Source organism: Grus americana, chromosome 7 (genome assembly GCF_028858705.1).
Source record: "Grus americana isolate bGruAme1 chromosome 7, bGruAme1.mat, whole genome shotgun sequence".
Taxonomy (NCBI): Eukaryota; Metazoa; Chordata; class Aves; order Gruiformes; family Gruidae; genus Grus; species Grus americana.
In genome coordinates, this window is record NC_072858.1 from 16,288,942 (window position 1) to 16,315,594 (window position 26,653).

General features: G+C 61.1%; 3 protein-coding genes across 8 annotated transcripts in view; all 3 read right to left on the bottom strand.

The window, feature by feature from the left end:
* Positions 1–1,461: 1,461 nt before the first annotated feature.
* Positions 1,462–6,234, bottom strand: PYROXD2 (pyridine nucleotide-disulphide oxidoreductase domain 2). Of its 4 annotated transcripts, none has more exons than XM_054831846.1 (16): positions 6,025–6,234; positions 5,575–5,594; positions 5,237–5,330; positions 5,082–5,155; positions 4,825–4,971; positions 4,543–4,696; positions 4,269–4,330; positions 4,060–4,157; positions 3,511–3,652; positions 3,285–3,419; positions 3,111–3,183; positions 2,836–2,992; positions 2,549–2,703; positions 2,306–2,412; positions 2,075–2,195; positions 1,462–1,842 (listed from the first exon to the last, which is right to left on the bottom strand). In XM_054831846.1, exons 1-16 carry the CDS (start codon positions 6,200–6,202, stop codon positions 1,772–1,774), a joined length of 1,788 nt encoding a protein of 595 aa, XP_054687821.1. In that variant the 5' UTR covers positions 6,203–6,234; the 3' UTR covers positions 1,462–1,771. The 4 variants fall into 4 exon arrangements, with proteins under 4 accessions (XP_054687821.1, XP_054687822.1, XP_054687820.1 ...); XM_054831847.1 differs by having other exon boundaries at positions 1,462–1,739; positions 4,269–4,381; XM_054831845.1 differs by having other exon boundaries at positions 4,269–4,381.
* Positions 6,235–7,446: 1,212 nt separating this feature from the next.
* Positions 7,447–12,257, bottom strand: HPS1 (HPS1 biogenesis of lysosomal organelles complex 3 subunit 1). Of its 3 annotated transcripts, none has more exons than XM_054832210.1 (18): positions 12,058–12,257; positions 11,838–11,975; positions 11,623–11,765; positions 11,287–11,395; positions 10,926–11,086; positions 10,741–10,843; positions 10,538–10,642; positions 10,377–10,446; positions 10,200–10,267; positions 9,528–9,695; positions 9,277–9,453; positions 9,138–9,205; positions 8,888–9,010; positions 8,713–8,783; positions 8,371–8,510; positions 8,159–8,272; positions 7,941–8,023; positions 7,447–7,658 (listed from the first exon to the last, which is right to left on the bottom strand). In XM_054832210.1, exons 1-18 carry the CDS (start codon positions 12,154–12,156, stop codon positions 7,496–7,498), a joined length of 2,103 nt encoding a protein of 700 aa, XP_054688185.1. In that variant the 5' UTR covers positions 12,157–12,257; the 3' UTR covers positions 7,447–7,495. The 3 variants fall into 3 exon arrangements, with proteins under 3 accessions (XP_054688185.1, XP_054688184.1, XP_054688187.1); XM_054832209.1 differs by having other exon boundaries at positions 10,377–10,449; XM_054832212.1 differs by lacking the exon at positions 12,058–12,257 and having other exon boundaries at positions 10,377–10,449; positions 11,623–11,740; positions 11,838–11,972.
* A 217-nt stretch (positions 12,258–12,474) lies between these two features.
* Positions 12,475–26,653, bottom strand: part of HPSE2 (heparanase 2 (inactive)) — a 111,563-nt gene continuing 97,384 nt past the window's right edge. The window contains exons 10-12 of the mRNA XM_054832213.1: positions 14,668–14,813; positions 13,517–13,663; positions 12,475–13,434 (exon numbers count right to left, since the gene is read on the bottom strand). Of these exons, the coding sequence (XP_054688188.1) occupies positions 13,269–13,434; positions 13,517–13,663; positions 14,668–14,813 (459 nt within the window). The 3' untranslated portion in view covers positions 12,475–13,268. The remainder of the gene's footprint in view (positions 13,435–13,516; positions 13,664–14,667; positions 14,814–26,653) is intronic.

Sequence of the window (26,653 nt, forward strand, 5' to 3'; positions counted from 1 at the left end):
TGACCTCATTGCCACGTCCTGCGGGAGCCTCCAGCACCCCGGGTGTACAGGGGTGCCCGGCCCTGGGACCCTCTTGCAGGGCACCCTCATCCCAGCCCTATGCCCCAGCTGGGCTCAGGGCACACACTGGAGCCTCTCCTGGGATGGGGGTCCCTGGCCAGCCCCAACATGGGGGCCACAGAAAGCCCTGGGGAAGGGCAGGGCTGGGGCCAGCAGTGGAGCCCGTGACTCATTTGTGGCTCGACAGTTTGGAGCTCAATTACTCAAGTGTGAGGCCAGGAGCCTGCCCCCCCCCCCCCCAAGCTACTCCAAGGCAGATGCTGGCAGGGGTGCAGGGCAGGTGGGTGCTGGATCCCTCTGCTCCTGGGGGCAGCAAGAAGGCGGCGGAAGGGGGGGGTTCCAGTCCATTCTCCGACACCTGGGACCTGCCAGCCTCAACCTGCAGGAGTGAGGGCACTGTGTCCTTCTGCTCAGTGTGACCACGGCAGGCTGGGGGTGTCCCCTCTTGCTGTCATCCCCCCCCCTCCAGCCCAGCCCTTGGGGCTCACTGGGTGCCAGCACCTGCAACCCCGAGCAGCCAGCGACTGCAGCAGCTAAAAATACACCGCTGGCAGCAGGGCAGCCCCGTGCGCGGGAAGCTGTGGGCAGCGGAGCAGGCGTGCGGGGCTATTCTCAGAGGACTGCGGGACTATTCCTGGCCAGTCAATATTGATTCAGCCAGCTCAGGTGCAACAGCTCAGCCTGGCAGCACTGTATTTAGGGCCCGGTGGGAGGTGAGGTGGGTGGCTGAATCGTGGGCATTGTCCGCGGGAGGAAGAGGGCAGGGAGAGGATGTGAGCTCTGTAATCGGCAGCGAGCGGCTCCCGGCAGCAGCCCGGGAGAGGGGCACACCCCGGGCCTGCCACCGGCTGAGGGGTGGCCAGTGAGAGCCACTGGGTTGCACGGAGCATCTGCCCTGGGGATGGAGGGATGGGGCCAGGACACATGCAGGCAGCTCCCAGCAGGAATGGGGGGTGAATGGGGGGGTGGGGGTGGGGCAGTTGCCAGTCCTGGCTCCTGCAGTCTCTGACCAGCTGGATGTGTGGTTGCTGTACACACAGCCACTGAGGGCTTGGGGGGTGGGGGCAGAGGACAGTTGGGGCTTCAGGTAGCAAAGCAGGTCTAAAGCAGCTCCCTGCGTGTTCCAGGCACCTTGAGGTGGCCCAGGCCAGCCCGGGGCTGGGTGGCTCCAGCCACATTGCCCTGCATGGACCTGAGCACGCATCAGTGAGCAGAGGAGAGGGCAAGAGGGCTGGTTGTCCCCGTTCACTGCTCTGGGACATGCCTGTCCCCTCTGGCAGCACCCCCAGGGCTGCATTGTGAGCCACAGTGCAGATAGCACAGTGCACCCCCCCCCAGATCAGCACCTCGGGAGCTGCACAAAGAGCTAAAAAAACCACAGTGACAACACTCAAGACAGAGCCTGGGCCAGGGTTTATTTCCGCGGGTGCAGACAGGGGCAGAGCAAGGCTTGCCATGGCTGCCTGGTGCCCAGGAGCCACCTGGGCAAGGCTGGGCTGTGGTGGGCTGGAAGCAGCCACGTGTTCAAGGTGAGAGTGGCAGCTGCAAGCAGAAGGAACCCTGCCAGCCTGCACCCCCCCAACTCTCAGGGGATGCTGCTGCCCTGGGGTGCCTGGGAAGGAAGTTGGGGACAGGCAGGACTCTGTGTAGGCACAGCATGGCTTGCTGCAGTCACAACCCTGCATAGGTGAAGTCAGTGTTACGGCTGCCATCACAGGCGCCTGAAGTCCTCAAGGGCCACCCGAGCAGCATTGCGTCCTGCTGCTCCCATCACTCCTCCTCCTGCAAGGGAGCAGAAACAGGGAGCAGTGGGCAGCTCTGGCCCCGGGAGATGGGGCCCAGGGCTGCACCAGTGAAGCTGCTCCATCTCCCTGCCCATGTGAAGGCAGAGGGGAGTGGACCCCCCCTCCCACCGCACCCCACCCCCGATGCCTTATGCTGCCCTTGCACCTCTTCCATGCACCCTGTCCTTCTGCAGCCCCCTAGGAGGATCCCAGCTCCCAGCCCTACTCACCAGGGTGGGCTCCACTTCCACAAAGGTACAAGCCAGGAACTGGGGAGCGATAGCCTGAGTAGGATGGTGCTGGTCGGGCAAAGTACAGCTGGTCAAGAGACATCCCTCCATGGAAGATATTCTGCAAGCAGAGCTCAGGCTGTGTGACCTGGCTGTGGCTGGCCTGATGCTGTGCCCCCACCAGTGCTGACACCAGAGCGATGCTCAGAGCTGAGCCCACATGGTACCCACCCCACCAGGCAGCCCAAAGATCCTCTCCAGGTCTGGTGGCGTTAGGATGTCCCTGCCGATGACAGATGCCTTGAACCCTGGGGCATAGGCTTCGATGCAGTCAAACACTAGAGGGGGATGGAGTGACTGGCACACAGTTTGGGGGACATGGTGGCTGTCCCCTGAGCAGCTCCAGGGTGGCTCTGCCCGCAGGCAGGGACCAGCACTCCTGGTGTTACCTGTGTCCATGTATGCATTACGTACCTGTGTCTGCATATGCATTTCTGGCATGTTCGTCCCAGGGCTGCCCGCCCGCCAGCTTGAAGGGGGTATACTGGGTGAAGAGGGACACGACATGGCAGCCCTGTGGGGCCAGGCCTGGGTCCAGCACCGAGGGGATGCAGAGCTCGATCATGGGCCTGGGGGAGCAGGACACCAGCTGGGCAGGCAGAGGAGGACCTGGTCACCCAAACCTCTTCCCCCAGCACCACCTGCCATGGCTGTTCTGCCCCTTCCCTGGGGCACCAAGGTGTGCCGTTGCAGGCTCCTACCTGCTGGAGGGGTGCCCATGGGTGGCTTCAGTGAAGGCTTGGTGCAGGAGGTGGGTGCCCTCACAGTTGAGATGGATGGAGCACTGGTGGTGGGGCAGGGGCTGGCCATCGCGGGCGTTGGGGGCAGCCAGGAAGCTGGGCAGCCGATCCACTGCCACTGGGTGCAGGAGGGGAAGATGGAGGAAATGTGGTGCAGCCTCTTGCTGAGCCCTGCAGCCTGGCACTGGTGTCCCTCCAGTGGGAATGGTGATGGAGGTGGCCCCACCAGTACCTACCGTTGATCTTGGTGACAGGGGAGCGTGTGTCGACCTGCCTGATCCGCTGGATGAAATCCTTTGGCAGCTGCTCCTGGGGTGGGAGAGGCCGGGGTAGAGCCCAGTAGTGAGGGGTGCAGCCTGGCCAGGGGACGCCACCACACCAAGCCCCTGCCAGCCCCGTGTTCCCCATACCTGGGGGGTGAGCTCCAGGAAGGTGATTTGGGGGGAGGCGTTGGACAGCACCAGTTTGCTCCTCACCTCTGTCCCATCCTGCAGCGCGACGCCCTGTGCCCGCCCATCCCTGCCCAGCAGCACATGGCACACCGCCTGGGCAGGTGGAGGGGACAGGACCTCACCAAGAGCATCCCTGCTGCCTGCAGGCCAACCAGGCAGCTCTCCACACCCAGCCACCCTATACCTTCTCAGCAAAGATGTGGGCTCCTTGGGCAGCCGCTGCGCAGGCGATGGCTTGGGACAGGGCCCCCATCCCGCCGGCCACGTAGCCCCAGGCCCCCCGCCGTCCCTCCAGCTCACCCATCACATGGTGCAACAGCACGTACCTGTGGCAGCAGGACCCCAGGTTAGCCAGGGTCTGTCCCCTGCATGGGCATGGTGAGGATGGTTCCACAGCCCCCATAGATGGGACTGCTCCAGCCTGTAGAATGCTAAATCAGTTACTGGGAGCACCTACCCGCCAGGACTTGACCTGAGCTGGGGACAGAGGTGTCCAAACAGCAAAAGCGCAGTGGGGACCACTCAGGAGAGCCATACAGCAGGGATGGGGGACAGCCCCTTGCCCAGCTGAAACCCCTGAGCCACCGCAGCAAGGCTGAGCGAGCAGCAGGAGGGAGAGGCAGCGGGGCAGGGTACAGGGTGCCGGGGGACAGCAGAGCCAAGGAGCTGCCAGCACAGAGGGTGGTATGGGGGGATGGTGTAGCCATGAACCCTGGAGGAAAGGGACCCCCACCCGCTGCCAGGGGTGTGGGGGCTGGCCATAGCTCCAATCACCGCGTCAGTAGCCAGAGTTGCCTTCAGGGGCTCCGACTCAAACCACTGGTCCAGAATCTGGCCCAGGAGAAAAAGAGAGCACCAGGCTTGGGGTGAGGGCTGCCACAGCCCCCCCCGCAGGCAGGCAGGGAGAGCTAGTGTCTCTGTGCCACTGCTGCCAGCACTCACCTTGGAGATGGGGGCTGTGAGCACCTCGTAATAGCGGGGCAGCTGCCACCCCAGCGCCAGCCCTGGGGGTGCAGAGGCAGCATGAGACCTGCACCAGGTCCAGCTGCCTGCACCTGTTTGGGTTTGGGGACAGGCAGAGGGCAAGCTTGCTGGCCTGCCAGCCCAGCTGGAGCTCCTGAGGAGCCTATGCCCTGGAAGGAGCAGCTCTGCATTGCCCATGCCAGGTGCAGGCAAATATCCATTGCCATCAGCGTACCCGGCATCCCAAACGTACCTGCCCGCAGCAGGGGCCGCAGGGCTTGCAGGGCCCTGAGCCGCTGGAGCAGGGACCCCTGCCCCAGGGCAGCTGTGTCCACCGGGGGAGCATCCAGCAGTGGATCAAGAGCCAACACCAAGCCCCCCATGAATGCCTCGTACTCAGGATAAGCCTGAAAGGGGACAGAGGGGGGCTGTGGTGGGTGCAATGGATACCCCACCTAGGAGCGTCCCTGCCACTCTCCTGGGCAGGACAGCCTCTTGGGGGCTTTGCTGTGCTGGGTGCTTGCCCTCACAATACCTGGGCATCCTTCTGGGAGAACTGTGCGATCTGCTGCTGGGTCTGGGTCATGTTGTGCCCCAGCAGGAGGGAGCGGGGGGAGCTCCTGTCCTCCAGCAGCGGGGTGAAGGAGTAGGGGTCCCGCGGGAGCACCCTCAGACCATGCTGCTGCAAGACAGGGATGCCAAGACCCACGCTGTGGGGATGGCTTTGCAGCAGGCTCACCCTGCCAGCATGCCAGGAGGTGCCAGCAGCCCAGACAGGGACAGTGCCGATACCTGCAGCTCCAGCTCAGCATAGATCTGCGGCCGCAGCAGACTGAGCAGGTACGACGCCCGGGAGAACTTGAAGCCTGGAAGATGTTGGGGCGGTGGGAGGTGCCCACACCCAGGGTTGGGGGGGGGATGGGGGTACACATGGCACATAGAGGTACCTGGCACAATCTCCTCTGTGACGGCTGCGCCACCCAGCACGTGGCGTTTCTCCAGCACGACTGTGCGGACCCCTGCCCGCTGCAGGTAGGCAGCCTGCGGGGAGCCTGGTGTCATGCTGCCCGTCCCTCTGGGTGGATGTGTCCTCGTTGCCCTGAGGACCCTCTTGCACATGGTACCCTCCTCACCAGGGAAGACCCTGCTCCTCACAGCCCTCTGGGAGCCCCTAGCCCCACAGGCAGTGCCACCAACACCCTCCCTTGCCCACAGCGCAGACCCTCCCTGGTTTCACGCGGTCCTCCGGGGATGGAGACAACGCCACCCCACTCTTGGTACTCACTGCCACCAGCCCGTTGTGCCCTGCAAGGAGAGAGGGAGGTGAGCTGAGCCCAGCATCGGGGTGGTCCTGCGGCACAGGGCACCCTGCCATGCCTGGGGTGCAGGGCTGCCACAACCACCCAAATAACGGGGTTCTGGACATGTGGATACAGGTGACAGGGAGCATCCTCCCCTGTCCCTACAGCCCTGGCCCTAACGGTGCAGGGGATGGGGACAGAGGTGGTCAAAGCAGATGCCCCAGTTACGCCGTGCACGCCGGGGGGGCGGCAACACGTGCCCAGCCATGCAAGACCCCTGCACCCTCCCCCAAGGACCATGCTGGGGGACTGCCACGTGCCCAGCACCACTGTGGTCCCCACCTGGTGACCCCCCGCCTGCCCAGAGGGGAAGGCAACTGGGTGTCCCTACCAGCTCACCGCAGCCCAGCACCAGCTCCCTCGCCCTGTGTTACCTGCTCCAATCACCACCGCGTCATACTCCTGCTGCAGCCGGTCTGCAGCCCCACCATGGGCCAGCCGTGCTCCCAGCAGCCCTGGGGACCGATGCCACCCCCGCAGCCAGCAGGAAGGGCAGCCCATGCCCAACCAAGCCCGGAGCCTGGCTGCCATTGCCCTGCAGTGCCCGGCCATGCCTGCCCTGTGCCTGGCAGCCTGGACTTTGCTTTCACAGCGGAACTTTTCCTAAGGCTTCCGGGCATGGGGAGGGAACAAGGGGGCCAGAGCAGGGAACGCCTTGGTGCAGCGCCAGACGCTGCGTCCCAGGGAGGCTGGGCAGGACGGCGCACATGCCAAGTGCTGGCCCCCCCCCCCCCCCCCCCCGGCCCGGCCCTGCCTGCAGCAAGGCGCTGATCCTGGCAGAGCTTTGCTGGGGGTTTGCACTACGGAGAAGGAGACAGGGTCAGATCCTGCCTGGTGCTCAGCAGGATGCCAGGTGCTCCCCAGCCTGTACCCCAGGAAGGTGCTGGGCAGACAGGCGAGGGCCTGAGAGCCCCCCCCAGCCCCTGTTCTGCTCCAAGGAGAATCCAGGGGCATGTGGCTGGGATGATGGACCAACAAGTGCTGCAGGACAGGGGGACCTTGCCCGCCCTCGAGCAGGCAAGCCCCAAGCACAGCCCTGAGAGCAGCAGGAGGAGGGGCAGCTTGGGCATAAGCTTCACCCTGAACCCAGTGCTGTTGCTTGGCAGGGCAAATTCCTGCCCAGCAGGATGGGGCAAAGGCCCCACCATGGTCCAGTGCTCCCTGAACCGCCAGCCCCAGCCCCAGCGAGTAGCACAGAGCGACAAGGCTAGCAGCTACTGGAGCCCCAGGGGACTGGCCCCATCCCCAGCCATAGCCAGGGCGGGGGGGTGTTGCATATGCACCAAGCCCAAACATGCCTAGGAAACACATGAGCTGCCTTGGCTTTACCCCCTGTTCACAGCCGAGCTCGGCCCCATGGCTGACTGGTGTCTGGGAGCCCAGGTGTGGGGAAGGGGGTGCAGGATGGGTGCACCTCCCCACAGCCTGCCAAGCCCCTGAGGGGCCTGCACCCCACATTTGTGGGTGAGGGGAAAGGGGGATGCATCCTGGGCCATTCCTCCACACAGGTTTGGCTACACCATTTTGTTCTCCAGCCAAAGCCCGGCGGTGATGCCAAGCCAAGGCTATAAATCCTGCTTTGGAAATGCACTTTTCAGCAAGATGGTGATTTGCCAACAACCTCTCAGCCTCACTCTCCACCTGTCCCTGGAGGTTGCTGGGTGCCAGCGAAGCCTGCGGGAAGTGGCAGGCAGCGGGAGTCCCGGCTGGGCTGGAGGATGGGAAGGCTGCCCACGGCTGCCCGCAGGCACAGCTGACGGCGCACAGGCACCAAGAAAGCAGCCCAGGCACCAGGAGCACCCACACACCCGCTTTAATCCCGGCCCCAAGGCGGCTGGAGGCAGCTCAGAGCAGGGGGATGCGGGAGGGCTCCCAGAGGCGCCGGGCCAAGTCGCAGGCCTGCTGGACCACTAGCTCAGAGGGAATGATGCCCAGGTGCACGGTCAGCAGCTCGTAGCACTTCACCACCTCTGCCTGGTGGTTCTTGCTGTAGTAACGCAGCAGCTTCCTGGGGAGGAGAAGACAGGGGTCTTGGCAGGCACAGCACAGACCAGCACCCCCTTTCTAACCACCTTCTCCCTAGAAAGTCCCTGGCAAGGACACAGTGCCCATACACTGGCAGGACCATGGCACCAGGCCAGGGAGATGGGCTGGTGCAACCCTGGTGACACCACAGCACTGGCACCACCCTACAGCAACATCCTGGTGAGGACAGCATCACTCACGGGGACCCCCATGCCAGCACGGCCCCGGGCCCTGGTGCCAAAGTGCAGGGCTGGGGACTGCTCACCTGTAGTAGTCTCCTGCCAGCATCCCAATGGGAGCAGAGTCATCCGAGAGAACCGGCACCTCCATCACCTCCAGCTTGTAGCCCTGGGGAGAGATGACAGCAGAGGGCAGGAGCAGGGAAGGGACTGCCGAGGAGCTGGAGCCACCTGCGCCTGCAGCCCTGCTCCCTGCCCCCAGAAGGTGCCGGGGGAGAGGGGCTCAGCCCCTGGCCACACATACCAGCTCGTTCTCAAACCAGAGGAAGTAGGAGCAGTAGTAGTCACCATCCTGCAGCATGAGCGTTGTGTAGCCCTTCTGTAGGTATCGCCGGGCCAACGTGATCAGGGACCAGACCTGGGGAACAAGGGACACCTGAAGCCTGAGCGGAAAACCCTCCAACCATTCAACCTCTCCTGTGGTCCCCATCCCACCCCCATCCCCATGAGCAGTACCTTCCTCTTGATGAAGGTGGCCAGGGGGCCCTTGCCCAGCTCTGAGCTGGACTTCTCTGTCACGTTGAGCGATGGTGCCATCATCTGCCCAGCCGTGCGGTCCACATAGATGAAGTGCACCAGGCCAGGAAAGTCCTCCAGGTATGTGGTATGGGTTAAGGGTGTCCAACAATTTTGGTGCCCTTCCAGGGCAGCTCCTAAGCCTTGGGGAAACCGCTTTCTCCCACTACACTCCTCCCCTTGACCCTGGTGCTGGGGGGGGACAGGGTCCTCCCTCTTCCACCTCTGTTTTCCCCCCCAGGGACCTCTCCTCCCCAGGCTGGGCTCCCAGTCGCAGGGACGGGTATGACACCATGGTGATATTGCGCCTGCTCTTCACCAGCAGAAAGTCCCGCCAGTCCAGCAGTTTCTCCCTGCCGAGAAGAGGTGTGGTGAGAGGCTGGGACACCCCCCAAGCCCCAGCAGAGCTGGGTGTGGGGCAGCCCCCCGGAGATGCTGGCCACCCCCATGCACTCACCTCATCAGTTTCTGGGCATGGTCCCGTAGCCCCTGGGACAAGCTGTGGCTGGTGGAGGCCAGGAAGAGCTGGCGGTACACAGAGCAGAGCTGCCGCTTCACATTGGCCACTGCCTGTAGCAGCCTGAGACATGGACGGTACGAAGTTAGGCCCCTGGGTCCCCAGTGCCACAGGGACAGCCGTGCTGTCTCCTGTGCTGGGAAACATCCCTGCTTGCCCTGGAGACTTTCCCTGGTCACCTCGTACTCACTCCAAGGAGCTTGCAGGCTCGCTCCGGGAAAATATCTTGTTCTTGAAGTCCACCCAGGCGTTCTGCAACTAGAGAGAGACAGGGCTCAGTGTCAAGCTGCGGGGACAGAAGTACAGGGTTCTTGTGTCCCCACTCCCACCTGGATGTCCTGCCCACTCAGCTTCTTCACAAACTTGTCCATGCGCTGCCGCAGCTCAGCCAGGAACGGGTAGGAGCGTGGGGCTCCTGTCTCCAGCCCCTCTTCCAGCTTCCTCTCCAGCATCAAGAAACCATCCAGCAGCTGGTACAAGGTGACAGCCACCTGGGTCATGGGGCCCTGCCAGGGAGAGGAGAGGTGGGTCAGCCAGGACCCAGCCCACTGTCGCTTCCCTCACCTTAGAGGCCGCTCACCTTGGTTAGGAGGACAAGGGAGATGCCTGGCCAGAGCGGGAGGCAGTGCATGGTGTGCGGCAGCAAGGGGCAGTAACCTTCCCGCAGGTTGGCATCCAGGAAGATCCTTCTGGGGTTTGAAGCTTCAGGGACCAGAGGCCCCAAGGTCTGGAGCAAGTCCTCTGCCATCTAGGGAAGAGAGGGGAGATGCTCAGACCCCTTAGGGGATGAGACAGCCTGCACCGACCCCAGACGCTCTGGAGGGACAGAACAATGCACTGAAAACTGCAACTGGGCATGAGTGAACCCATGGAGCTGGAGGGGCCACGTGGCAAAAGATCAGCAGCAAGGGAAGCACCCAGGGACCCCAAAAGAGCAGCAGATAAAGGGGAAGCTGCTTGCAAAGACACGGGTTGCAAAGACCTTGCACCAAAGCCAGCACTTGCTTGCAGAGAGCGTGTGAGGCTCTGCAGCATTCGGCAGGGAAGCAGCCCAGAAAGCCCAGAGGCAGCAGAGGGAGACACCAGACTGCTCTGAGGCAGCCCCGGCCCCTCTGTGCTGATGGCTCTGGACAGGGAGACCGTAAGCAATGCCTCGGAGAGGGTGGTCAGAGCTATCACAGTTCTGCACAACACGGGGGACACAGGCTGAGGAGGTGCAGAGCCAGGAGGGACTGCAGGACCCCTTGCTCACCTGGACTTCTGCAGCATCCACCTCCCCGGTGCTCAGTATCTCAGCACCCTCCGACCAGCTCTCGCTGCCTGCAGGGAGCATGGCAGGTCACCCTCCTTGCCAGCCCCCCACGCAGCCCCAGAGCCTCTGCAGGGCTGGGGGGCACAGGGCTGGGCTGCTGCCCGGTGGGGCACTCACCCGTGCTGTGCCTGCCTGGTGAGGGCTCAGGTGTGTAGTAAACCTCAGGCACAGAGAGATCGTCTGTGTCCTGCTGGCGAGAATGGCTGGGTCAGCGATGGGAGCGATGCAGACAGTCCAGCCAGTGCCCCATCCTGCAGCTCCTGATCCCAGGGACTCACCTGGTCATCCGAGTCCTTCTCTGCAGCTCCGTGGGAGCTAGGGCTGCTCATGGGGATGCTCTCACTTCTCTTGGGCCCCTGGGGGAGCATCTTCCCTGCCTCAGGCTTCCAAAAAAAGGGGAAAAAATTAAGGCCTGGCCACCAAGGCATCACCCTGCAGGGGCACCCTGACCCGCTGCTCCCCACGCCCTGCTCTGGAGCACCTGGGGGCTGAGCTCCTCCTCGGTGCTCTGGCTGGGGTACAGGTCCTGCACCAGGAGGATGAGGACAAGCAGGTCAGCAGGGCGGATGGAGCTGGCATTGCGGCTATGGGCCAGAGAAGGGAAGGGTCAGCCGGGAGGACAAGGAACTGCCCTGCGGGGGGTGGTGGGGCCGGGGTCAGGTGCACCTGGAGTAGAAGGCCAGCAGCTTGGTGTGCACCAGGAGGAAGGCATGGCCCACCTCATCCCCGCCGCGATCAGCGCTGGTGTTGATGTACTGCACCACTTGTCGCTCCAGGAACTCGATGCACTGCTCACATAGCTGAGGGTGGATCAGCCGCTCCACGGCCTGGGGGGGGCACATGGGGGAGACAGCTGCTGAGCCCCCCCCAGACCCAGCCACGCAGTCCCTGAGCTGCCCCGAACCTCCAGGCACTGCTGCTCCAGGGAGCTGCCTCAAAGTCCCCAGCCCAGAGACATCCCGGGACTCCACACAGCCTCACACCCCTGGGATGCCCCGAAGGCAAGGGACACCCCAGGGCACAGTACCTCCACCGCAAAGCTTTGGTCCTCCTCCCGTAGGCGGCTGTAGGTCTCCAGCAGGCCCCGCAGCAGGCTCCAGACACGCTCCCGCTGCTCCGAATCAGCCGGCCGCAACCTGCAACAGCCGCAGAGCGTGAGCTGAGAGCCGGCTATCACCTCCCTGGGGGAATGGGCACCCCCAAACCCGGCTGCAGCCCAGCAGGCAGGGAGTCCTGCTGCAAAGGGAGGTCCCGGCTTGGAGACACCCACTCCCACCCCCCCGGGGCTGCATGAAGACACCACTTGGCAGCTGCCCTGGCACGCTGGCGTGCCAGCCCGTGCCGGCCGGCCGTGCCCGCTCACTCCTTGCGGATGAGGTGGGAGTCGAGCGTGACGAGGCCACAGTGAGCCTCCACCAAGCGCCGCAGCACAAACAGCATCCGGCGCAGGTCATCCTCGCTCTCTGTCCCGTCGCCGTTCACTGCAATGTACAGGCAGTCCCCAAACTGCAACCGGCAGTGGGGTCAGGTGGGGGCCGGCTGTGGCACCCCAGTCCCCAGTGCCAGTGCTGACCCTACCATGTGCAGAACGTGGAGGTGCCGCCCGTGCTCGGTCGCAAAGCAGGTGTAGGTGTCGGCGAGCTTCTCCAGCAGTGCCGCGCAGGAGATGATGAGGGGGGCGAAGAGGGTGTTGAGGCTGTCCTCCAGCGCCGGGCCCTGGGGCACACGCTCGCGGGTCAGCGCCCACGCGCGACCACACACCCTCTCCCCGCACCCGCGCCGCCCTGTCCCGCCCCACCTGCCCGGCGTGGGGTGGTCGCAGCCGGCGGAGGAAGGCGGCATCGGCCCAGTAGAAGAGCAGCTCGGCCGCGGTGCTGGCGATCAGGACGCACCGCATGGCCTGGCCCGGCCCGACCCACGGCAGCGGCGACGACGGTGGGGGACACGGGGACACCGGGACCGCGCGGCTCCGCCCGCCCCGCGCCGCTTCCTGCTCCGCCGCGCGTGACCGCCGCGCCCACGCGCGCAGCGCCCCTGGCGGCCCGGCGTGGCCCTGCACCGTGGCACCGCGGCACCCTGTGTGCCAGCCCGCCTGCCCGCCCCGGGGCTGCCCCGCTCCCGCTCCTGCCTGCTCCGGTCCCGGTCCCGGTCCCGTAACGCCCCGGTCCCGGCCCGGCCCCGGCCCGTGTCGGATAGAAGACGCCGGCGCGGTTGACAGCCCAACTTTATTACACCTCCGGCAGCACCTCGGCGCGTCCCGGCTGCTCCTGCCCACGACACCGCCCCTCTCCCGGGCAGGACACACTCACGACCCGGCCGCCGCCGCTCCCCAGCAGGGAGGGCCGGGGCTGCCCGCCGGCCCCGCCGCTCCGCTCCGGGCCGTATAATTTAATTATCAACATTACCAGCCGCGGACCCCCGAGCTCCGCCCGCCCAGGGCGGACCCCTGTGCCCCTTCTCCCGGCCCGCCCTGCCCGCAGCGTCCCCGCGCCGGTCCCGGCCGGGCTGGCGGCAGCAGAGGGAGCTGCTTCCATGCGCTTGCTGCACCGGCAGCGCTGCCCGCGCCCCCCGCCGCCCGGGAAGGTGCAGAGGAAAGGGACACCCGGCTGCTGGAGGGGTCACGCTGAGGGGCAGCGGGAATCGGGGTGCCGGGGAGGGTGCCCATCCTGGGCTATACGAGGGCTCAGCACCCCAGCCCTCCCCAGCAGACGATGGGCACCGGGCCCCGGGTGCTTCTCGCAGCTTGCGGACGGATCGTGGCAGGCCCTGCAAATTTGCTGTTGCACCGCTCCGGTGGGATGGTGGCCAGGGCCAAGCAGAGCTCTGCAGTCGCAGGGCGGAAGAGGGTGCCAAGCCGGAGTGTGTCCAGGGTGCGAGGACGAGGGCACGGCGCCGTGCCTGCCTGATGTGGCCCTGCTGTGAGGCCGTGCGGGCTGCCGAGCAGGCAGCGTGTCCTGGGGAGTGCGCGGGGGCAGGAGCGGAGCCGGCGGGTCCATTCTGGGCTGCGGGCTATCGGTACCGGCAGGCCAGCGCGTTCACGTTCTTCACCACATAGAAGCTCATGGTCAGCGGGGGGATGACCAGGGTACGGCCGGCCCTCAGTGGACGAGGCTTTAGCTCAGGGAGGGTCCCGTCGTCCACCATGGCCAGCGGCTGCCCGTTGAGCTGGACTGACCTGCGGGACCAGGAAAGGGTCAGGGCAGTGGCATTGAGGACAGGGCAGTGATGGCAGCCCCAGCCACCAGCATCGCACTTACTTGGAGTGGAGCCCATCCTTGCCGTAGGGCTGCAGCAGGTACTGGTGGACGATCTTATCCCGCAGCGTCCCTGCCAGCTTGATTTTCTTCCGGGAGCGATGCAGGTTGATGATGTAAAGTGTGATGGACCCCCGGACATAGTTGTGGCTGCAAAAGGGAGAGTGGGAGCTGAGGGGTGTTGGCACATGCCCCAGGAGCAGGAAGGAGTTTGGTGTTCTCTGCAAGAACCTGCCCCATGCAGCCATCTGGAGGGGACATCACTGTCATGGCTGCCCCTTCGCAGGGAGATGACACCTCTCCATCACAAAGCCTGGCTCCGTGATGACAGCTTCCCAATGTCCCCCTCCCCTCCTCAGCCAGAGGTGGCACAGCTCAAGGGGGTGCCACACCAGTGTCCAGAGCGAGGGTGGCAGTTATGGGGCAGCCCCCCCTCCCCAGGGCCTCACAAGGAGGAGGCTGAGAACGGAGGGGAGCTCTGTGTGCAAGTGGTGTCTGCCCCCACCATCCCGGGCACCTGACAGGTCCAGACACTGATCCTCTGTCCCTGCCTAATCAGACAGTCCCAAACAAAGGCTATAAAGCACTTTGCACCTGTCAGTTACTGGACAAGGTTTCCTACTGAGCTGGAGGCATGTTGAAAGCATCTGGACTGTGTAAAGAAACAGCCTCTCCTCCTCCACAATAGCAACTTGTGTCTGCAGAGGAGGTGGCCACCCCACACCCCCCCACAAACCCCCCTGGCTAGCTGAGGCGCTTTCAAAGACCTTATCAGCGAAACAATAACCAGGACGGGCTCCCCGGCAGTGCGGCCCAGCGGGTAATCCGACCGACCAGGGGCCCCTCGTGTGAAATCCACTCCCTTGATCTCTGTTGCCGGGGCTGCTCGCTGGCCACTGCACCAGCCCCAGCCGGACCCGTTCCCAGGCGCGGGCTTGCCACTACTTTCATCGGAGGCATTGCCATTCCCACGCGCTTGGTCCACTGCCACAGCAGCCAGAACAGCACCTGAGCGTGTCCCCTGGGAAGCCAACCTGCCTTGCCAGAGCCAAACCCTGGGCTCCTGTCCCAGTGTGTCCTCAGTGGTCCCCATCTCCTGGGGGTCCTGCTTATCCCCCACCCCCATAGCACCCAGCTTCCCTCACTCCACTTACTTGTGGTAGCTGGTGCAGTGGGCGTAAATGCGGAGCTTGTCACGAATGACTCTGCCGGGCCGGGGTTTCCTCTGGAGACCAGCCACATGGATCGCCAGGACCTTGGGACCGATGAGGCGCTTGTAGAGCAGGGACAGCCAGTAGTCCTGGGGGGCAGAGGGAACAGTCAGCAGCACAATGGTCCCCCCGACTCACTGCAGGAGCAGGCAGGAGAGGCTGGCTTCCCTGCTTACAGCCTAGCAAAATTTTGCTTGTTGGGTGATAATGTCTTATGCCAGATGTCTGCCTTGGGGTGAGCTTTTTTTGTGCAGTCCAAGCCAAAATGGCATCACTGTTTCCAGGAAAGAGATTAAGTGAAGAACACATTGCTCTGCCTGCGCTGAGACACCGATACCCTCTAAAGGAGCTCAGCTTTTGGCTGGGCTGTGGAGCATGGGGAGCAGCATGGATACCCTCGCATGTTCCCATGGACCTCCACGTAGCCATGCCACGGACCTGTGCAGCAGCTCCAGCTGAGGCATGTGGGACGGTGATCTCTGGAACAGGCAGGTCGCCCTCCACCTCACTCTGTACATGGGGCTGGAGCACACCAGAGCTCTCCTGTGCTCTCCAGCTCTGTTGATGGCACGCTGGCTTTGGTGACTGCTGAGGGTGCTCCACTTCCCGGAGGTATTTCTTCCATTTTAAAGCCTCATGTGGAGTTAAGCACCCATGAACATAGCACGGGGAAGCCAAGCACTCAAGAAGTAGGAAACGTTCAGCCCCTGCACACATGCGTTAATGATGCAGCCTTTAATTACATCACCACATACTACTTTTTCCTGCAGGGCACGGCTTTGCTCGGCACACAGGATGGGCCCCAAGCCCTGGGGAGGGAGGCGAGGCTGTGCAGTGACGGAGGCTGCTGCCGGCAGGGCCCCCCCCTCATCCGCTGCAGAAGCTGGGAGGTGTGCGGTAAATGAAGCAGGGTTGTGGGAAGGGAAAGGTCAGCCTCAGGCGCTCGCCTGCCTTTCTGCAGGATGGGGCTCTGGCCCCGCTGTTGCTCTGGGCACCCTGGGTGATGCTGGAGAGATGGAGCCTCTCATGCTGCTTCTCTGGATGCTGCCTGTGGATGTACTGGGCACTGCCTGAGTGCTGGGGCACCTTCGCACACGTGAGCACTCTGGATAAACACTCTCTGCGCAACCCCAGCTGGCTGCCCCAGAGGGACCATGTGCCCCAGGACAATTGGGATGATCCCCCCAACCCATCCGCAATGTTGGACACCCAGCAGCCATGGTCATGCTAGCACTAGGGACTGCTCTGCCTGGCAGCATCTCACCCACAGAGTGAGGAGGACCTGCTGCTGCTGTGGAAAGGAGCATGGTTCAAGCACCCCGTGGCTCTGCACGCTGCCTGGGGAGGCACAAGGAAAGCCCGGCATGGTCAGGATAATGCCAGAAAGGCGTCTGCCACTCCAGAGGGGCATGAAAGGGGAAAATGGGGTCTCCAGGGCCCCAGGCTACCAGGCAGGATGGGGAGGTGGAAGCACAGATCCCTCACACAGGTACAGGTACCCATCCTGTGGTTGGGAAGCCCTCAGCCCCTGATTAACATGCATTTTGGATGAAGAGGCCAGCGGATGAAACAGCAGTGTTGCAGCAGCAACCATGAGGCAAATACCCACCTGTCAGACTGGACTGCCAGTCCCCATCCTCTCTCCAGCCCAGCACAGCAGAAGCTGATCACTTCCAGCAGTTCTGGGTTGGCCTGGAAAAGGGAGATCCAAACCCACTTCCCACTTTCTGGGTAAGCTTTTGCCACAGTGGTGGAGGAAAAGCCTCCTCCTGCTCTCCTCTCGCTGCTCCCAGCCAAAACCACGGGGCTTTGTGCCACACCAGCCTAGTAACTGCTTCCCCTGCAAACACCAGGCCCCAGAGGAGATGTGAGGGTAAAGGGAGAGGCTTGTGCACCCCGAGGAGGCTCAGCCCGTGAGGCCGAAGCTCCCAGGGAGGACGAGCTGCAGTTGCTCAATACTGCAGACATGTGCGGTCCCTGAGGCACGTGCCACCATCCCCATCCCTGCTGGCTGGCAGTGCTACCCCACACCATGGGGACGTCCCCGCCGGCACCGTGTTGCAGAGGCTGTGCCAGCCTCCCCCGCTGCGGGAAGCTGCGCCAGCCCACCCTGCTCAGGCTCACGGCAGGCGGGAGAAGCAGTGCCCAACACACTGCTGGCTCCTCGGTGAGCCACGCCGATTAGCAAGCATCATTAGATGAGTAATTACTTGAGTTGATGGTGAGGCCAAAGGTGAGCACAGATTGCAGTGTTCAGCCCCACAGTCGTGAGTTAAAAATAAATGAGTTCAGTGCTCCGAGCTACCTGTCAGCTCAGGCTCTTAGGTGTTTCTAGTAGCTCCCTTGGGGTTTCTCACCTCCTCTCCATATTTCCACTAATAAGATGCTGCTTACTCACCCATAAGTTATGGAAGCAATACAGACCAGAGACTTTGTGGCCAGCCTTGAAATTTCCATCTGGGTCTCAAGAGCTGTTTTGCAGGGAGCTCGTGATGGCCTTGTTGTGATGGGGAGCTGGCACCAGCAGCTCCAGCCTCCAGCTGAGCACCTGCCCCTCCGGGCAGGGTGGTCCCAGGGTTTGCTGCTTCTACACAGCATCCCTCTGCTCTCAAGGCTCAGCAGCAGCAAGGTTTGCAATGTGGAGGTGTGGGGAGCTGCCCAGCCCCATGACCTATCCCAGCTGCTGCTGAATCAGTCGTCTTGGCATACACTCTTTTCAAGGGTGCTTTGACAAACCCTGCTCCCCTGCAGAGCTGGGCGAGCTGAATCCAGGGCTTCTGCCATGGCAGCTCACAGGCAGAGCTGTGATGTTCAGTGGCAACAAGGGTGCAGCATCTCCCGGGCTGGGCACAAGGAGAGACGCTCGTCTCTCTGGGCAGCATTGGCCATGTTTTGTGAGCTTCTGATCCGGCTGAGGATACACAGCTTTTCCGAGAAAAAAACGTGCAGATGCCACAAGACGGGTAGGATAGTGAGATGACCACGGCTGAGCATAAAGTATTTCCGCACAGGCAATGCCCCAGGGCAGCGTGGGGAGAGCAGTGATTTTACCTTGCCTTGCTAGCTCCAAAGTCTCTGTTTTGAGAAGGATGTGGAAATACCAAAGAGAGTTCAAAGGAGGGCCAGAAAAATGACCCAGGGCTGGAAAAGGAGTCGTCAGCACTGGCCTCGAGGCACTTGAGCTCTTCAGCTTACTGCAGGGAAGCACTGAAGACAGCTGCAGCTTTTCGCGTCATCGCAAGCCCGCTTGTGCTGGGGGCCAAAATCATGTTACTTGCAATAAATTACCAGGAGCTGGTGACACTGAGCATTTGGATGACGAATTACACACACACCTAGCGTGACGGGATCAAACCCGCCAGGTGTGGGCACTTCCCCCAGCTGGGCTGGTGCTCTGGGGCTGCTCCTACCACTGGCATGAGCGAACCCCAGTTAAAATCACACTGGGGCTGCTGGGCACCTGCAGCTACTGTCTCCTGTTCAAACAGTGACCAGCTTGGGAAGCACTTGCTCTTGAAATCCAGGTTAGCTGCAACCAAGGTGGCTTTTCCACCGATCAGTGGCCTCTCCCCAGACCCCTGGCAGGGGCTGGCACCCCCTCCCATATGGCAAACCCTGCACAAGCACGGTCCCCAGGCTGGCAGCACCCACATGCCCTTGCAAAGACAAGCTCCTGCCTTGCAGTGCGGTGCCAGGCATCCCACAGAGGCAGCCCCAGCGATCCCCAGGGAGATGCATGGCTCTGACCAGCACAACTGCAGAAAGGATTTGGCTTTTGGAGTCATGGAGGGCTCCTGTTGTGAGGGCTGAGCCAGCAATACAGCTGTAGCGGTAGAGGAGGAATAACAGACAGGAATCTGGTCCACTATTAGTCCTCTGGGAATTGAGGGGGCTTTCTTGCTTTAATTACTTTGCAGACCCACTAAGCAGTGCTGCCACTGCAGCCCTCAGAGCTGCAGGCAAGGAGCACCTGAAGGCAGAGCCGTCCTACACCTCAGGAGGTCTCCCGGCCAGGACCCCTGATTTATGGGCCGGAAGGGCGCTTGTCTCAAGTAGGCTGACGTGCAGAGCTCCAGCCACATCTTCTGAGCAGCATGGGGCCCGTGAAGACTCACAAGCTTTCCAATAGATGGGGAAAACCCAGAGGGTCCCACCTGATCTCTTTGCACATTTTAATTCATTGCAGAAGCTTTTAGGGACTTCAGCTTTTGGAAACATCTGATTAGGGTAGGCCATCAGACAGACCTATTAACCAGACCCTCCCATCTCCAGAGCCATTAGGAAGGGTGCAGGAGTGTACCACATGCTCTCTCCTAGAGGCAGCAAAACAGCTTTACAGCCCACCTGAGTTTGTTCACCACATATAAGAAGACATTGCCATAACCAGAAAATTGGAGTAACAGAGCCATAGCCCGTTGGTCTCCCGGGGGCTGTAACCGGCAAAGGCAGCTGAACTTCAAATGAGCAGGCTGCCGACCCCGCAGCGCACAGCCTCCTCCGGCTGGGGCTGCCTGGGCATGGCTCTGTGTCCCCGTGTCACTGGCAGCATCAGCTGGCTGCTGCCCACCCACCCTTCTCCTCTTCTTCTTGCTTCTTCCTCTTCTGAAGCTGCCCAAACTATTTCTCTGTCCCTCAGGCATGCTCAAGTTTCAACAGCCTGTTACAGGTTACTCCATTCCTGCACCTTCATCTGCGTTTTTCCACAGTCCAAGCAACCCATATGGAGATAAGGGCTGGCTGGTCTGCCTTCCCGTACACCACGGGACAGAGAGCTTCACTCTTCTATCCCTCTGTGGAGCCTGATGGCTTGTTTTTGGCAAAAGAATCTTCCAGAAAAGTAGTGATTGTGGTTGTGAGGGCTTGGAGGGATGGAGAAGCTGCCACTTCCCAGGGAGTCTGTTCCAGCGGTTAAACATCCGCACTGCTAAAAATCCCACTCCTTATTTTCAGCTTGAATTTGTCTGGCTTCAGCTTCCAATCAGTGGTTCTTGTTCTTTCTTTTTCCACTAGATTAAAGAGATCCTCAGCATCCAAAGCTTTCTCCCTGCGGAGGTCCGTACATCCTGTTCAAGCCACGGCTGGTTGTTCCTTCAGCAAGGCTGGACTGATGCTGCTTTTAACATTATCCCTGAATTTTATGTGCTTCTTGGACTGTGGGAGTTTGAGGCTTTCTCACCCAAATCCTGTGGAAGGTCCTGTGACAAGCAGAGCAGGGCAGTGCCTCTCCCCAAAGGGAAAATAATTTGCTGAAGACAAAATGATCAGCTCCAGGAGCGGGTGCTGATGTTCTCATGAGCTTGCACGCACCCATCCTGAGGGACGGGAGCTGATAGCCATTTTGCACCCTCCTTGTGTGGAGGTCTTGAAGAGCTGAGGACTTGGTGAGCACTCTCCTACAACATTTGCTGTCATACTGAGGGAATTTGCGGGTGTGCCCTTAGCACCATGGGGGACACTCCAGAGAGGGTCTATGAATGGGAAGCAACGTTCCTCCTAGCCCCAAACGGGGGGGCTTCAGGTGGACCGGGCTGCCAGGAGCCAGCGGCATCAGCAGGGGAGAGCAGACCCTTGCTTTGATCCAGGCACCTGCACCTGTGAAAGGATCGGCCAACACTGCCCAATTCCTTTCTTGCTTAGACTTGGTCCCTGCAGGTGCCCACCCACAAGTCCCCTGAAGCTGCTGACGTCTCTCCCTGGGCATCTGTTTCTTTCACTGTGCTGATCCTCTTCCTTCCTGCTCTAACGGCTGCAGATGCCTCATCTCACACCACTCCTTCCTGCATCACCTTCCGCCTTCACATCTCCCCAGCAGCTTTCTCTGCCAGCAAGTGGTCTATGGCTGAAGCATGACATGAGGGGCTACCAGTCCTGCACCCCAGTGCCTTTTGGCTAAGGAGGGAGAGAAGAGGAGGCAGGGCGAGGGAGGGCAATGGGACGTTATCAAGTACAGGAACAGCTCTGTAGAGCAGAAAAGCGGCTGCTGTGGCTGTGATGTGCACCCTGTGCGCTTATGGGGGCTTATGGCAGGCTGCTCTTGGTCATGTTTTGCAACTGCTCTGCAATGAGTCCCAAAGCGCAGCATGTGGGGACAGCCAGGAGAGTTGCTCCTGATCCCAAATAACCTGCTAACGTGTGTGCACCCATGGGCTCAGGGAGCAGCATTCTCATCCACAGAGCCAGCAACACTGCAAGCTCTGTGTTTGGGCTGAGCATCAGCCATTTGCCCTACAGCCCAGGGTCTCCCCCAGCTCTGCCAGCAGCACAATCCACCAAGCCTCTGACGAGCACCACATCCTCCCAGCCTTCGAGATACTGCACCCTTTGCTCAGCCCCTCTCCCTTGGCTCTGTCTCTTCTGATCTTTTTCTCCATCCTGGAGAAAGGCCAAACACTGACATTAAGGCAAAAATCCTGCTGCGAGAGCGGCAGCCACAGGAATCACTGCTGGGCACTGGTGGCACCAAAGGGACAGCCTGCCCAGGCACCAGGGAAGTGGCATGTGGGAAGTGGCCCCTGCCTACCGCTGCCCTTTGCAAACTAGCCCCCAGCCAGTGGCCTCCACCTTCCTGGGGAGCTGAGCAGATGGAGAAACAGCCAAACCTCTCTTTTGTCATCACCTCTCCCTAACAGGGTCCAGGCGATGGAGGCCGCAGGAAGGGAGCGGAGCTGCCTGATCAGAGGGTTGGAAACCAAATACGACTCCTTTACTGTTTTCTGTTCTTCTGCTGCTTTTCACCACAATGCTACTTCCCTCTGCTCCGCTGTAGAGCACCAACCCACCCTGGAAAGGTTCTAGCTGTCCCACCTCCTCCACAGCCCCAGGATGGCTCTGTCACCAAGGCGGGCAGGTCTGTCACTAGCACAGTGCCTCTGGGGGACATGGGCAGTGGCTGTGTCCATCCTTTCAAGTACCAACCGCTGCTGCCAGTCCCAGCTGGAGTGTGTCTCTGACCCAGTCTCCGGTGCAGGAGGAGCAGCCTGGCTCTGGGTCTGCACATGTCCTGCAGCTCCGGCGGGTGGGTGCCAGAGCTGCTAGCTGCAGCATGGCTTTGATGCGTTTGAGACTCCAAGCATACGCACTTCAGAGATGTTTTTTATGGTGCACTAAGAGAGAAAGGCCCCTTAACCCGCTGTGACAGCGAGCAGAGTTTAGGCGCTTTAAATCTGTCTCCTTGTTCGCAGATAAAACGAGCCTCAGAGCAGGCTTAGAGCTCCTGGAAAGTTGAATGCAGTGAGAACACAGAGATCAGAGGATGCTGCAGTCTGGGAGATTTCTGCAGGGCACCATTTCCACTCTGCACTTCAGCAGGCCGTTCTCCAGCCTGGCATCTCCTGGGAGAGCCTTTCCCCCATGCACACCTGAACTGCCTGGGATTTCATCCCGGGGCCAGTGCGAACATCCCAAACACACAGCTCCTGCCTGTCCTCACCTCTCCCACTCCTCCCCCATCTGCAGGCATCACTCCCGCCAGAGCCAGTGCTCCAGTGTGCAGGGCAGACAGGAGTGCCAGACGCCCGCAAGGCAGATTTATGGTCGTCCGGATCAGTTTCCATCTGCGTGTGAGCTCCATTGGACCCGCTCCTCTCCCCGCCCTTTGTCATTCCCAGGCTTGGGACCGTGCCTCTGCCTGCGCCCTCTCCCCGACAGCCACCCCAAAGCCGAGGGTCCCCCGCCGGGGGGGAACAGCAGCCGCTGTCCTACCCCTGGCAGCTCGGCCGGCTGCGTGTGCGCAGCGCGGTGACTCAGTGCTGGGCGTGCAGATGGGCCGGCGCAGCGGCGGGGCTGAATTCCCCCGGCCCCGCAGCCAGCTGGCCGGGCTCGGCGGTGGGAGAGCAAGCGCTTGCGGGAAAGGGCTCTCCGAACGCTCCCCCCTACGGATGCCAGGTGTCCTCTTCGCCTCTGGACACCGCCCAGCCGGGCAGCCACCGGGCGAGCTGATGGCGGGGTGGGGATGGGCGCCGGTGGGCGAGGATCCGCCCCCGCAGCCCTGGCCTGGGGAGCCCCCCCCCCCCGCCCCGTACAGCGCAGGGGCGGGAGAGGCACCGTCCGGGGAGACGGCTGGGACCTCCAGCTGCAATTAGCAGCGCCTCCGGCCAAGCCAGCTCAGCTAATGAGCGCACCGGGGAGCGCGTACGTGCGGCAGGCGGGAGCGCGGCCGGGGGACCCGTTCCCGGCCCTGGGCACCCGGCGCGGCACCTCGCCGGCGGGGCCCGTGCCTCTGAGCGCCCGGGGATCGGGGGGCCCGAGCCGGGCCCCGCTGGGGAGGTGCTCGGGACCGGTGGGGCAGGGGCCGTCGGTACCGAACCGCGTGGCTCGCACCACGGCTGTGCCCCAGGGACCCCAAGGGATGCTGGGGATGGCTGTAGCCTGGCACGGAACTCATTCACACCAGGGCTTTTATGAAAGGACAGACCAAATACGAGCCCAGGGTCCTCCCTCCTCCAGGACAGACCGTAAGTTTCCCATTGAGTTCCTCTATGCCTTTGGGCTAAGCAAAGGGGGTGAAAAATCACCCGCGGCATCCGACCACGGCACCGTCAGGCACAGACGTCTGCACTGCTGCGATGCTTTCTCAAGGACGCCATCAATTCACAGACAATATCATACTGTCTTCTACTACCACAGCTGAGCAGGCAGCTCCTGCCATTGCTTCACCCTGTGATCCCTCTGGGCCTTTCTCATGCTGCGTATGAAACTTGCACGCAGAAGGGAAGTTTTAGCATCTACTAAACCCAGGAGAACCAAGTATCTCACCGTCTACAGTCTTTAGGAGAAGGTCCAAGAGGAGCCACAGTTATCAGGAGATGGAAGTTTGGATTTCAGCTTTGGCTTTTCCATGGGGTTTGTGTTGCTCTGGCCCTGCCTAGAAATATGTCCAAGTTTTTCCATGCATAAGTATAACCTTACAGCACTGTGCATTAAGGGAGCAGAAATCACTACCAAAGATGGATAAAAAAAGAGGCAATGCCATGTGGAAGAGCATGCAGAAAGGTATTTAACATGCTATTTAACATGCTCTAACAATCTGAAGAGAAAGCTCACACCTACCTGGGGGACTCTCCAATAAAATAAATGTATTGCATCCCTCTGGACTGTTTCAGAGTGATATTAAGGAAAGAGATATGGAGTATGTACACTGCGTGCTTGAAATGAGCCTAGAACTACTAAATGCCAGAGCAGCATTTCAAAGGCACTGCCCTGTGAAGGGTGAATATCAATGCTGCTCCTGCCCTCCTTTCCTCCGCTCCTCACTCCCACACACATGTAGAGATGGGTTGAGGTGCAGGCAGGCAGACTGACATACCTGCAAGAGGCTTTATTTGAAGAGCTTCTCAAGCACATGCCCTGATTATTATACAGCTGGCTGCCCCAATCACTCAGGAGCACTCCAATGACACATGGAAAAGTTATTTCAAAAATAACAAGGCATTAAAACACTTGAGATCAGTTGCATTAATATCAACATGATCATTGCTATTCCCCAGCCTGATCGCCCCCGTGCCCGGGCCAGGGAACCTTGTGTCACACAGTTTCTCCTGTTTTGGTCCCCATTAGTGCAGCAAGAGAAACTTGTTTCTTTGGATCTACACTTGGAAGGAGGCTCAGAAAGTTGGCCTCACCTCCTGCTCTGCAGCCGGGATGTTGATGGCACCACCTCTGAGGAGAGGGTGGATGGACAATTCTGGCAGCCAGGACAGGCACCCAGAGCTGCTCTCCCATGGGTGAAGGACCTGGATGGAGGCACAAATGCCCCTTGCAAGATGCCCCAGAAGCCGTAAGATGTTGCTTAGCTTGTGAGACAGCTGTGTGCGGAAAGCCCAGGAGAGACATGAGCATCTCCCTAATTTCTCCATGAACCTGCAGTGCCTCTCAGCCATGCCGCTGATGCCTGAAACCATTTTTGAGGAGACAGGCTGCATTGCACTGGCAAGCCACTGTGGCACAAAGCCAGGTTAAACCTCTGCTTTCAAGGTTTCACTGCATCCCTGCCTGCAAGCAGCTATTTCCACGTGCTCTTCCATTTCCCACAAAAACAGTCAGAGTTTACAAGTTTGTTTTCAAGCCAAGGCTAACCCTCGGAAAACACAGAGCAAGCCCCGCCAGGCTGCCTGGGTTTGCTGCCCAGCACCCGCGCCCAGAGAGTGGCTGTGCTCTCTGCCCGCCCAATGCACCGGTACCCCTCGTGAGCTCACAGCACGGCCCACGACAGCAGCTAGGATCCTGCTACACATAGAGCAGTGCAGTGATTTGCCTGCTCCTTCCCCCACACAAAACAAATTCCCCCAGTGCTGCAGTCCTGGGAGGGAGGCAGAAACATGGTGATTTAGAAGCTGAGACTCCCACAGCGGTGCCCACCAAGTGACCCGTTATCTGCATTCCCCGGTCCCCAAATGTGGCACCCACACCAAATTTTATGGACTTCCTTATGCCATTCGCCGTAACATGCCCTAATAGAGACAGTACTAATGTGAGCAACACTAGCAGCATCTGAGGGGCTCAGCTGAAGGACCCCCTTGGCAGCAGCGCAGTGCTCATAGGGCGATGGACTACAAATTACCTCCACAAGGATGGAGGGCTGTATTTGCATTGCCGCACCATCCCTGGACCATGCAGGAAACCCTCCCTGGACCATGCAGCTCCCCGGCACCTAAGGACACCGCTGTAAAAGGCTCAGCTTCAGCTCAGCATCTCAAAACACGCTATCCTCTTATCTGACAAGCAGGGATCAGCAGTAGCAGGGGAGGAGGAGGATGTGCAAAGGCTGCTACGGGGAGCCCAGTCCTGGCTCCCGGCTCCCTGAGGAGTTGCCAGCCAGCGTCGTGATTGATGCTGTGGTGGTGTGGCCCTTCTCTCAGCAGGCAGCTGCCTCACGCCCAGCCTGTGTGCAGAAACCTCTTTGTCATGGCAGCTAATGAGCAGATTGTATTTCACAGCGCCGTGGCCCCGCGCAGGTATGGCCAGCGGCTTTCATCTCCCTGATAGCTCCCACGGGAAAAGAGCTGCCCCGCGGAGCAGGTCATGGTCTGGTCTCGCTGGGTTTTTTGATGTTTGCAGCTTTTAAACCCTCTGTCGCGTTGCACCTGCCTGTGGCTCTTTTAAAGCACAGGAGTGGAGGGAAAGGGGCTGGGGAAGCACCCACTCTGTTTGTGGGTTTGTGCAGGAACACGGCAGTGAGACGTGGGAAATAGATAAACACTGAAACACGTGTGACAGCAAGGAGACAGCCACGAGGGGGGTGGCATCTAACTTATTGGGAGAGTTATCTTTAAAACAACAGCAAAATCCATTTTAAAGACCTCCATTGTGTTTAACAGCCAGGGGTTTATTCCTCAAACTCCTTCCCTGGCTTTAATCCCGCTCCTAACTGCACGCCTGCTCCAGCCGCTCCGGGGCCACTGCCCCTGCTGTGCTGGGAGAGCTGGCCATGGGCCACCCACTGTCCCTGCTGTGCTGGGAGAGCTGGCCTGCACCCGTCCAGCCAGGAGCAACCCGGGGGGGGGGGGGGGGCCGAGGCCCTGGGAAGGGGGGGGGATGTGGCTTGGCCAGGGGAATTGGCTCTTCAGAAGAAATCCATCAAGCGCTTGCCCTAGGCTCAGATTCATCTCAAGCAAAGTTCAAAGCCCCCCAGGCTCCCCCCAGCCCAGGGCCCCAGAGCTGGCAGGCATGCTTGCTGGAGCGGTGTGTGCAGGAGCAGCCCAGGGTGCTCCAGGAGATACCCGGAGCCGCATAGGCAGGGGACTGTGCTCTCCCGCTCGCTGGTTTGCTCTCCAGAGCCACCCACCAGACCATGCTGGGGCGCTTAGCACAGACCTCCTGTTGCAGACGCCTCCTGCGTCCTCCCCTGACTCTCAGGGATGCTGTCACAGGGATGCTGTTTTCACGAGCCAAGTAAGTGGAGCCAACCGAGATGCCCCCCGGCAACCGCCCC

What these genes read in the sequence shown, in the direction of transcription:
- PYROXD2 (XM_054831845.1), bottom strand. Translation starts at nt 6,202, where the DNA reads ATGGCCGGGCACTGCAGGGCAATGGCAGCCAGGCTCCGGGCTTGGTTG. An exon ending in CCCACATCTTTGCTGAGAAG is followed by an intron (nt 3,420 to 3,510) that starts GTATAGGGTGGC and finishes CCACCTGCCCAG; the next exon opens with GCGGTGTGCCATGTGCTGCT. An exon ending in TGGAAGTGGAGCCCACCCTG is followed by an intron (nt 1,843 to 2,074) that starts GTGAGTAGGGCT and finishes GCTCCCTTGCAG; the next exon opens with GAGGAGGAGTGATGGGAGCA.
- HPS1 (XM_054832209.1), bottom strand. Translation starts at nt 12,156, where the DNA reads ATGCGGTGCGTCCTGATCGCCAGCACCGCGGCCGAGCTGCTCTTCTAC. An exon ending in CTGCTGGCCTTCTACTCCAG is followed by an intron (nt 10,844 to 10,925) that starts GTGCACCTGACC and finishes TCTGGCCCATAG; the next exon opens with CCGCAATGCCAGCTCCATCC. An exon ending in TATCACCATGGTGTCATACC is followed by an intron (nt 8,511 to 8,712) that starts CGTCCCTGCGAC and finishes ATACCACATACC; the next exon opens with TGGAGGACTTTCCTGGCCTG.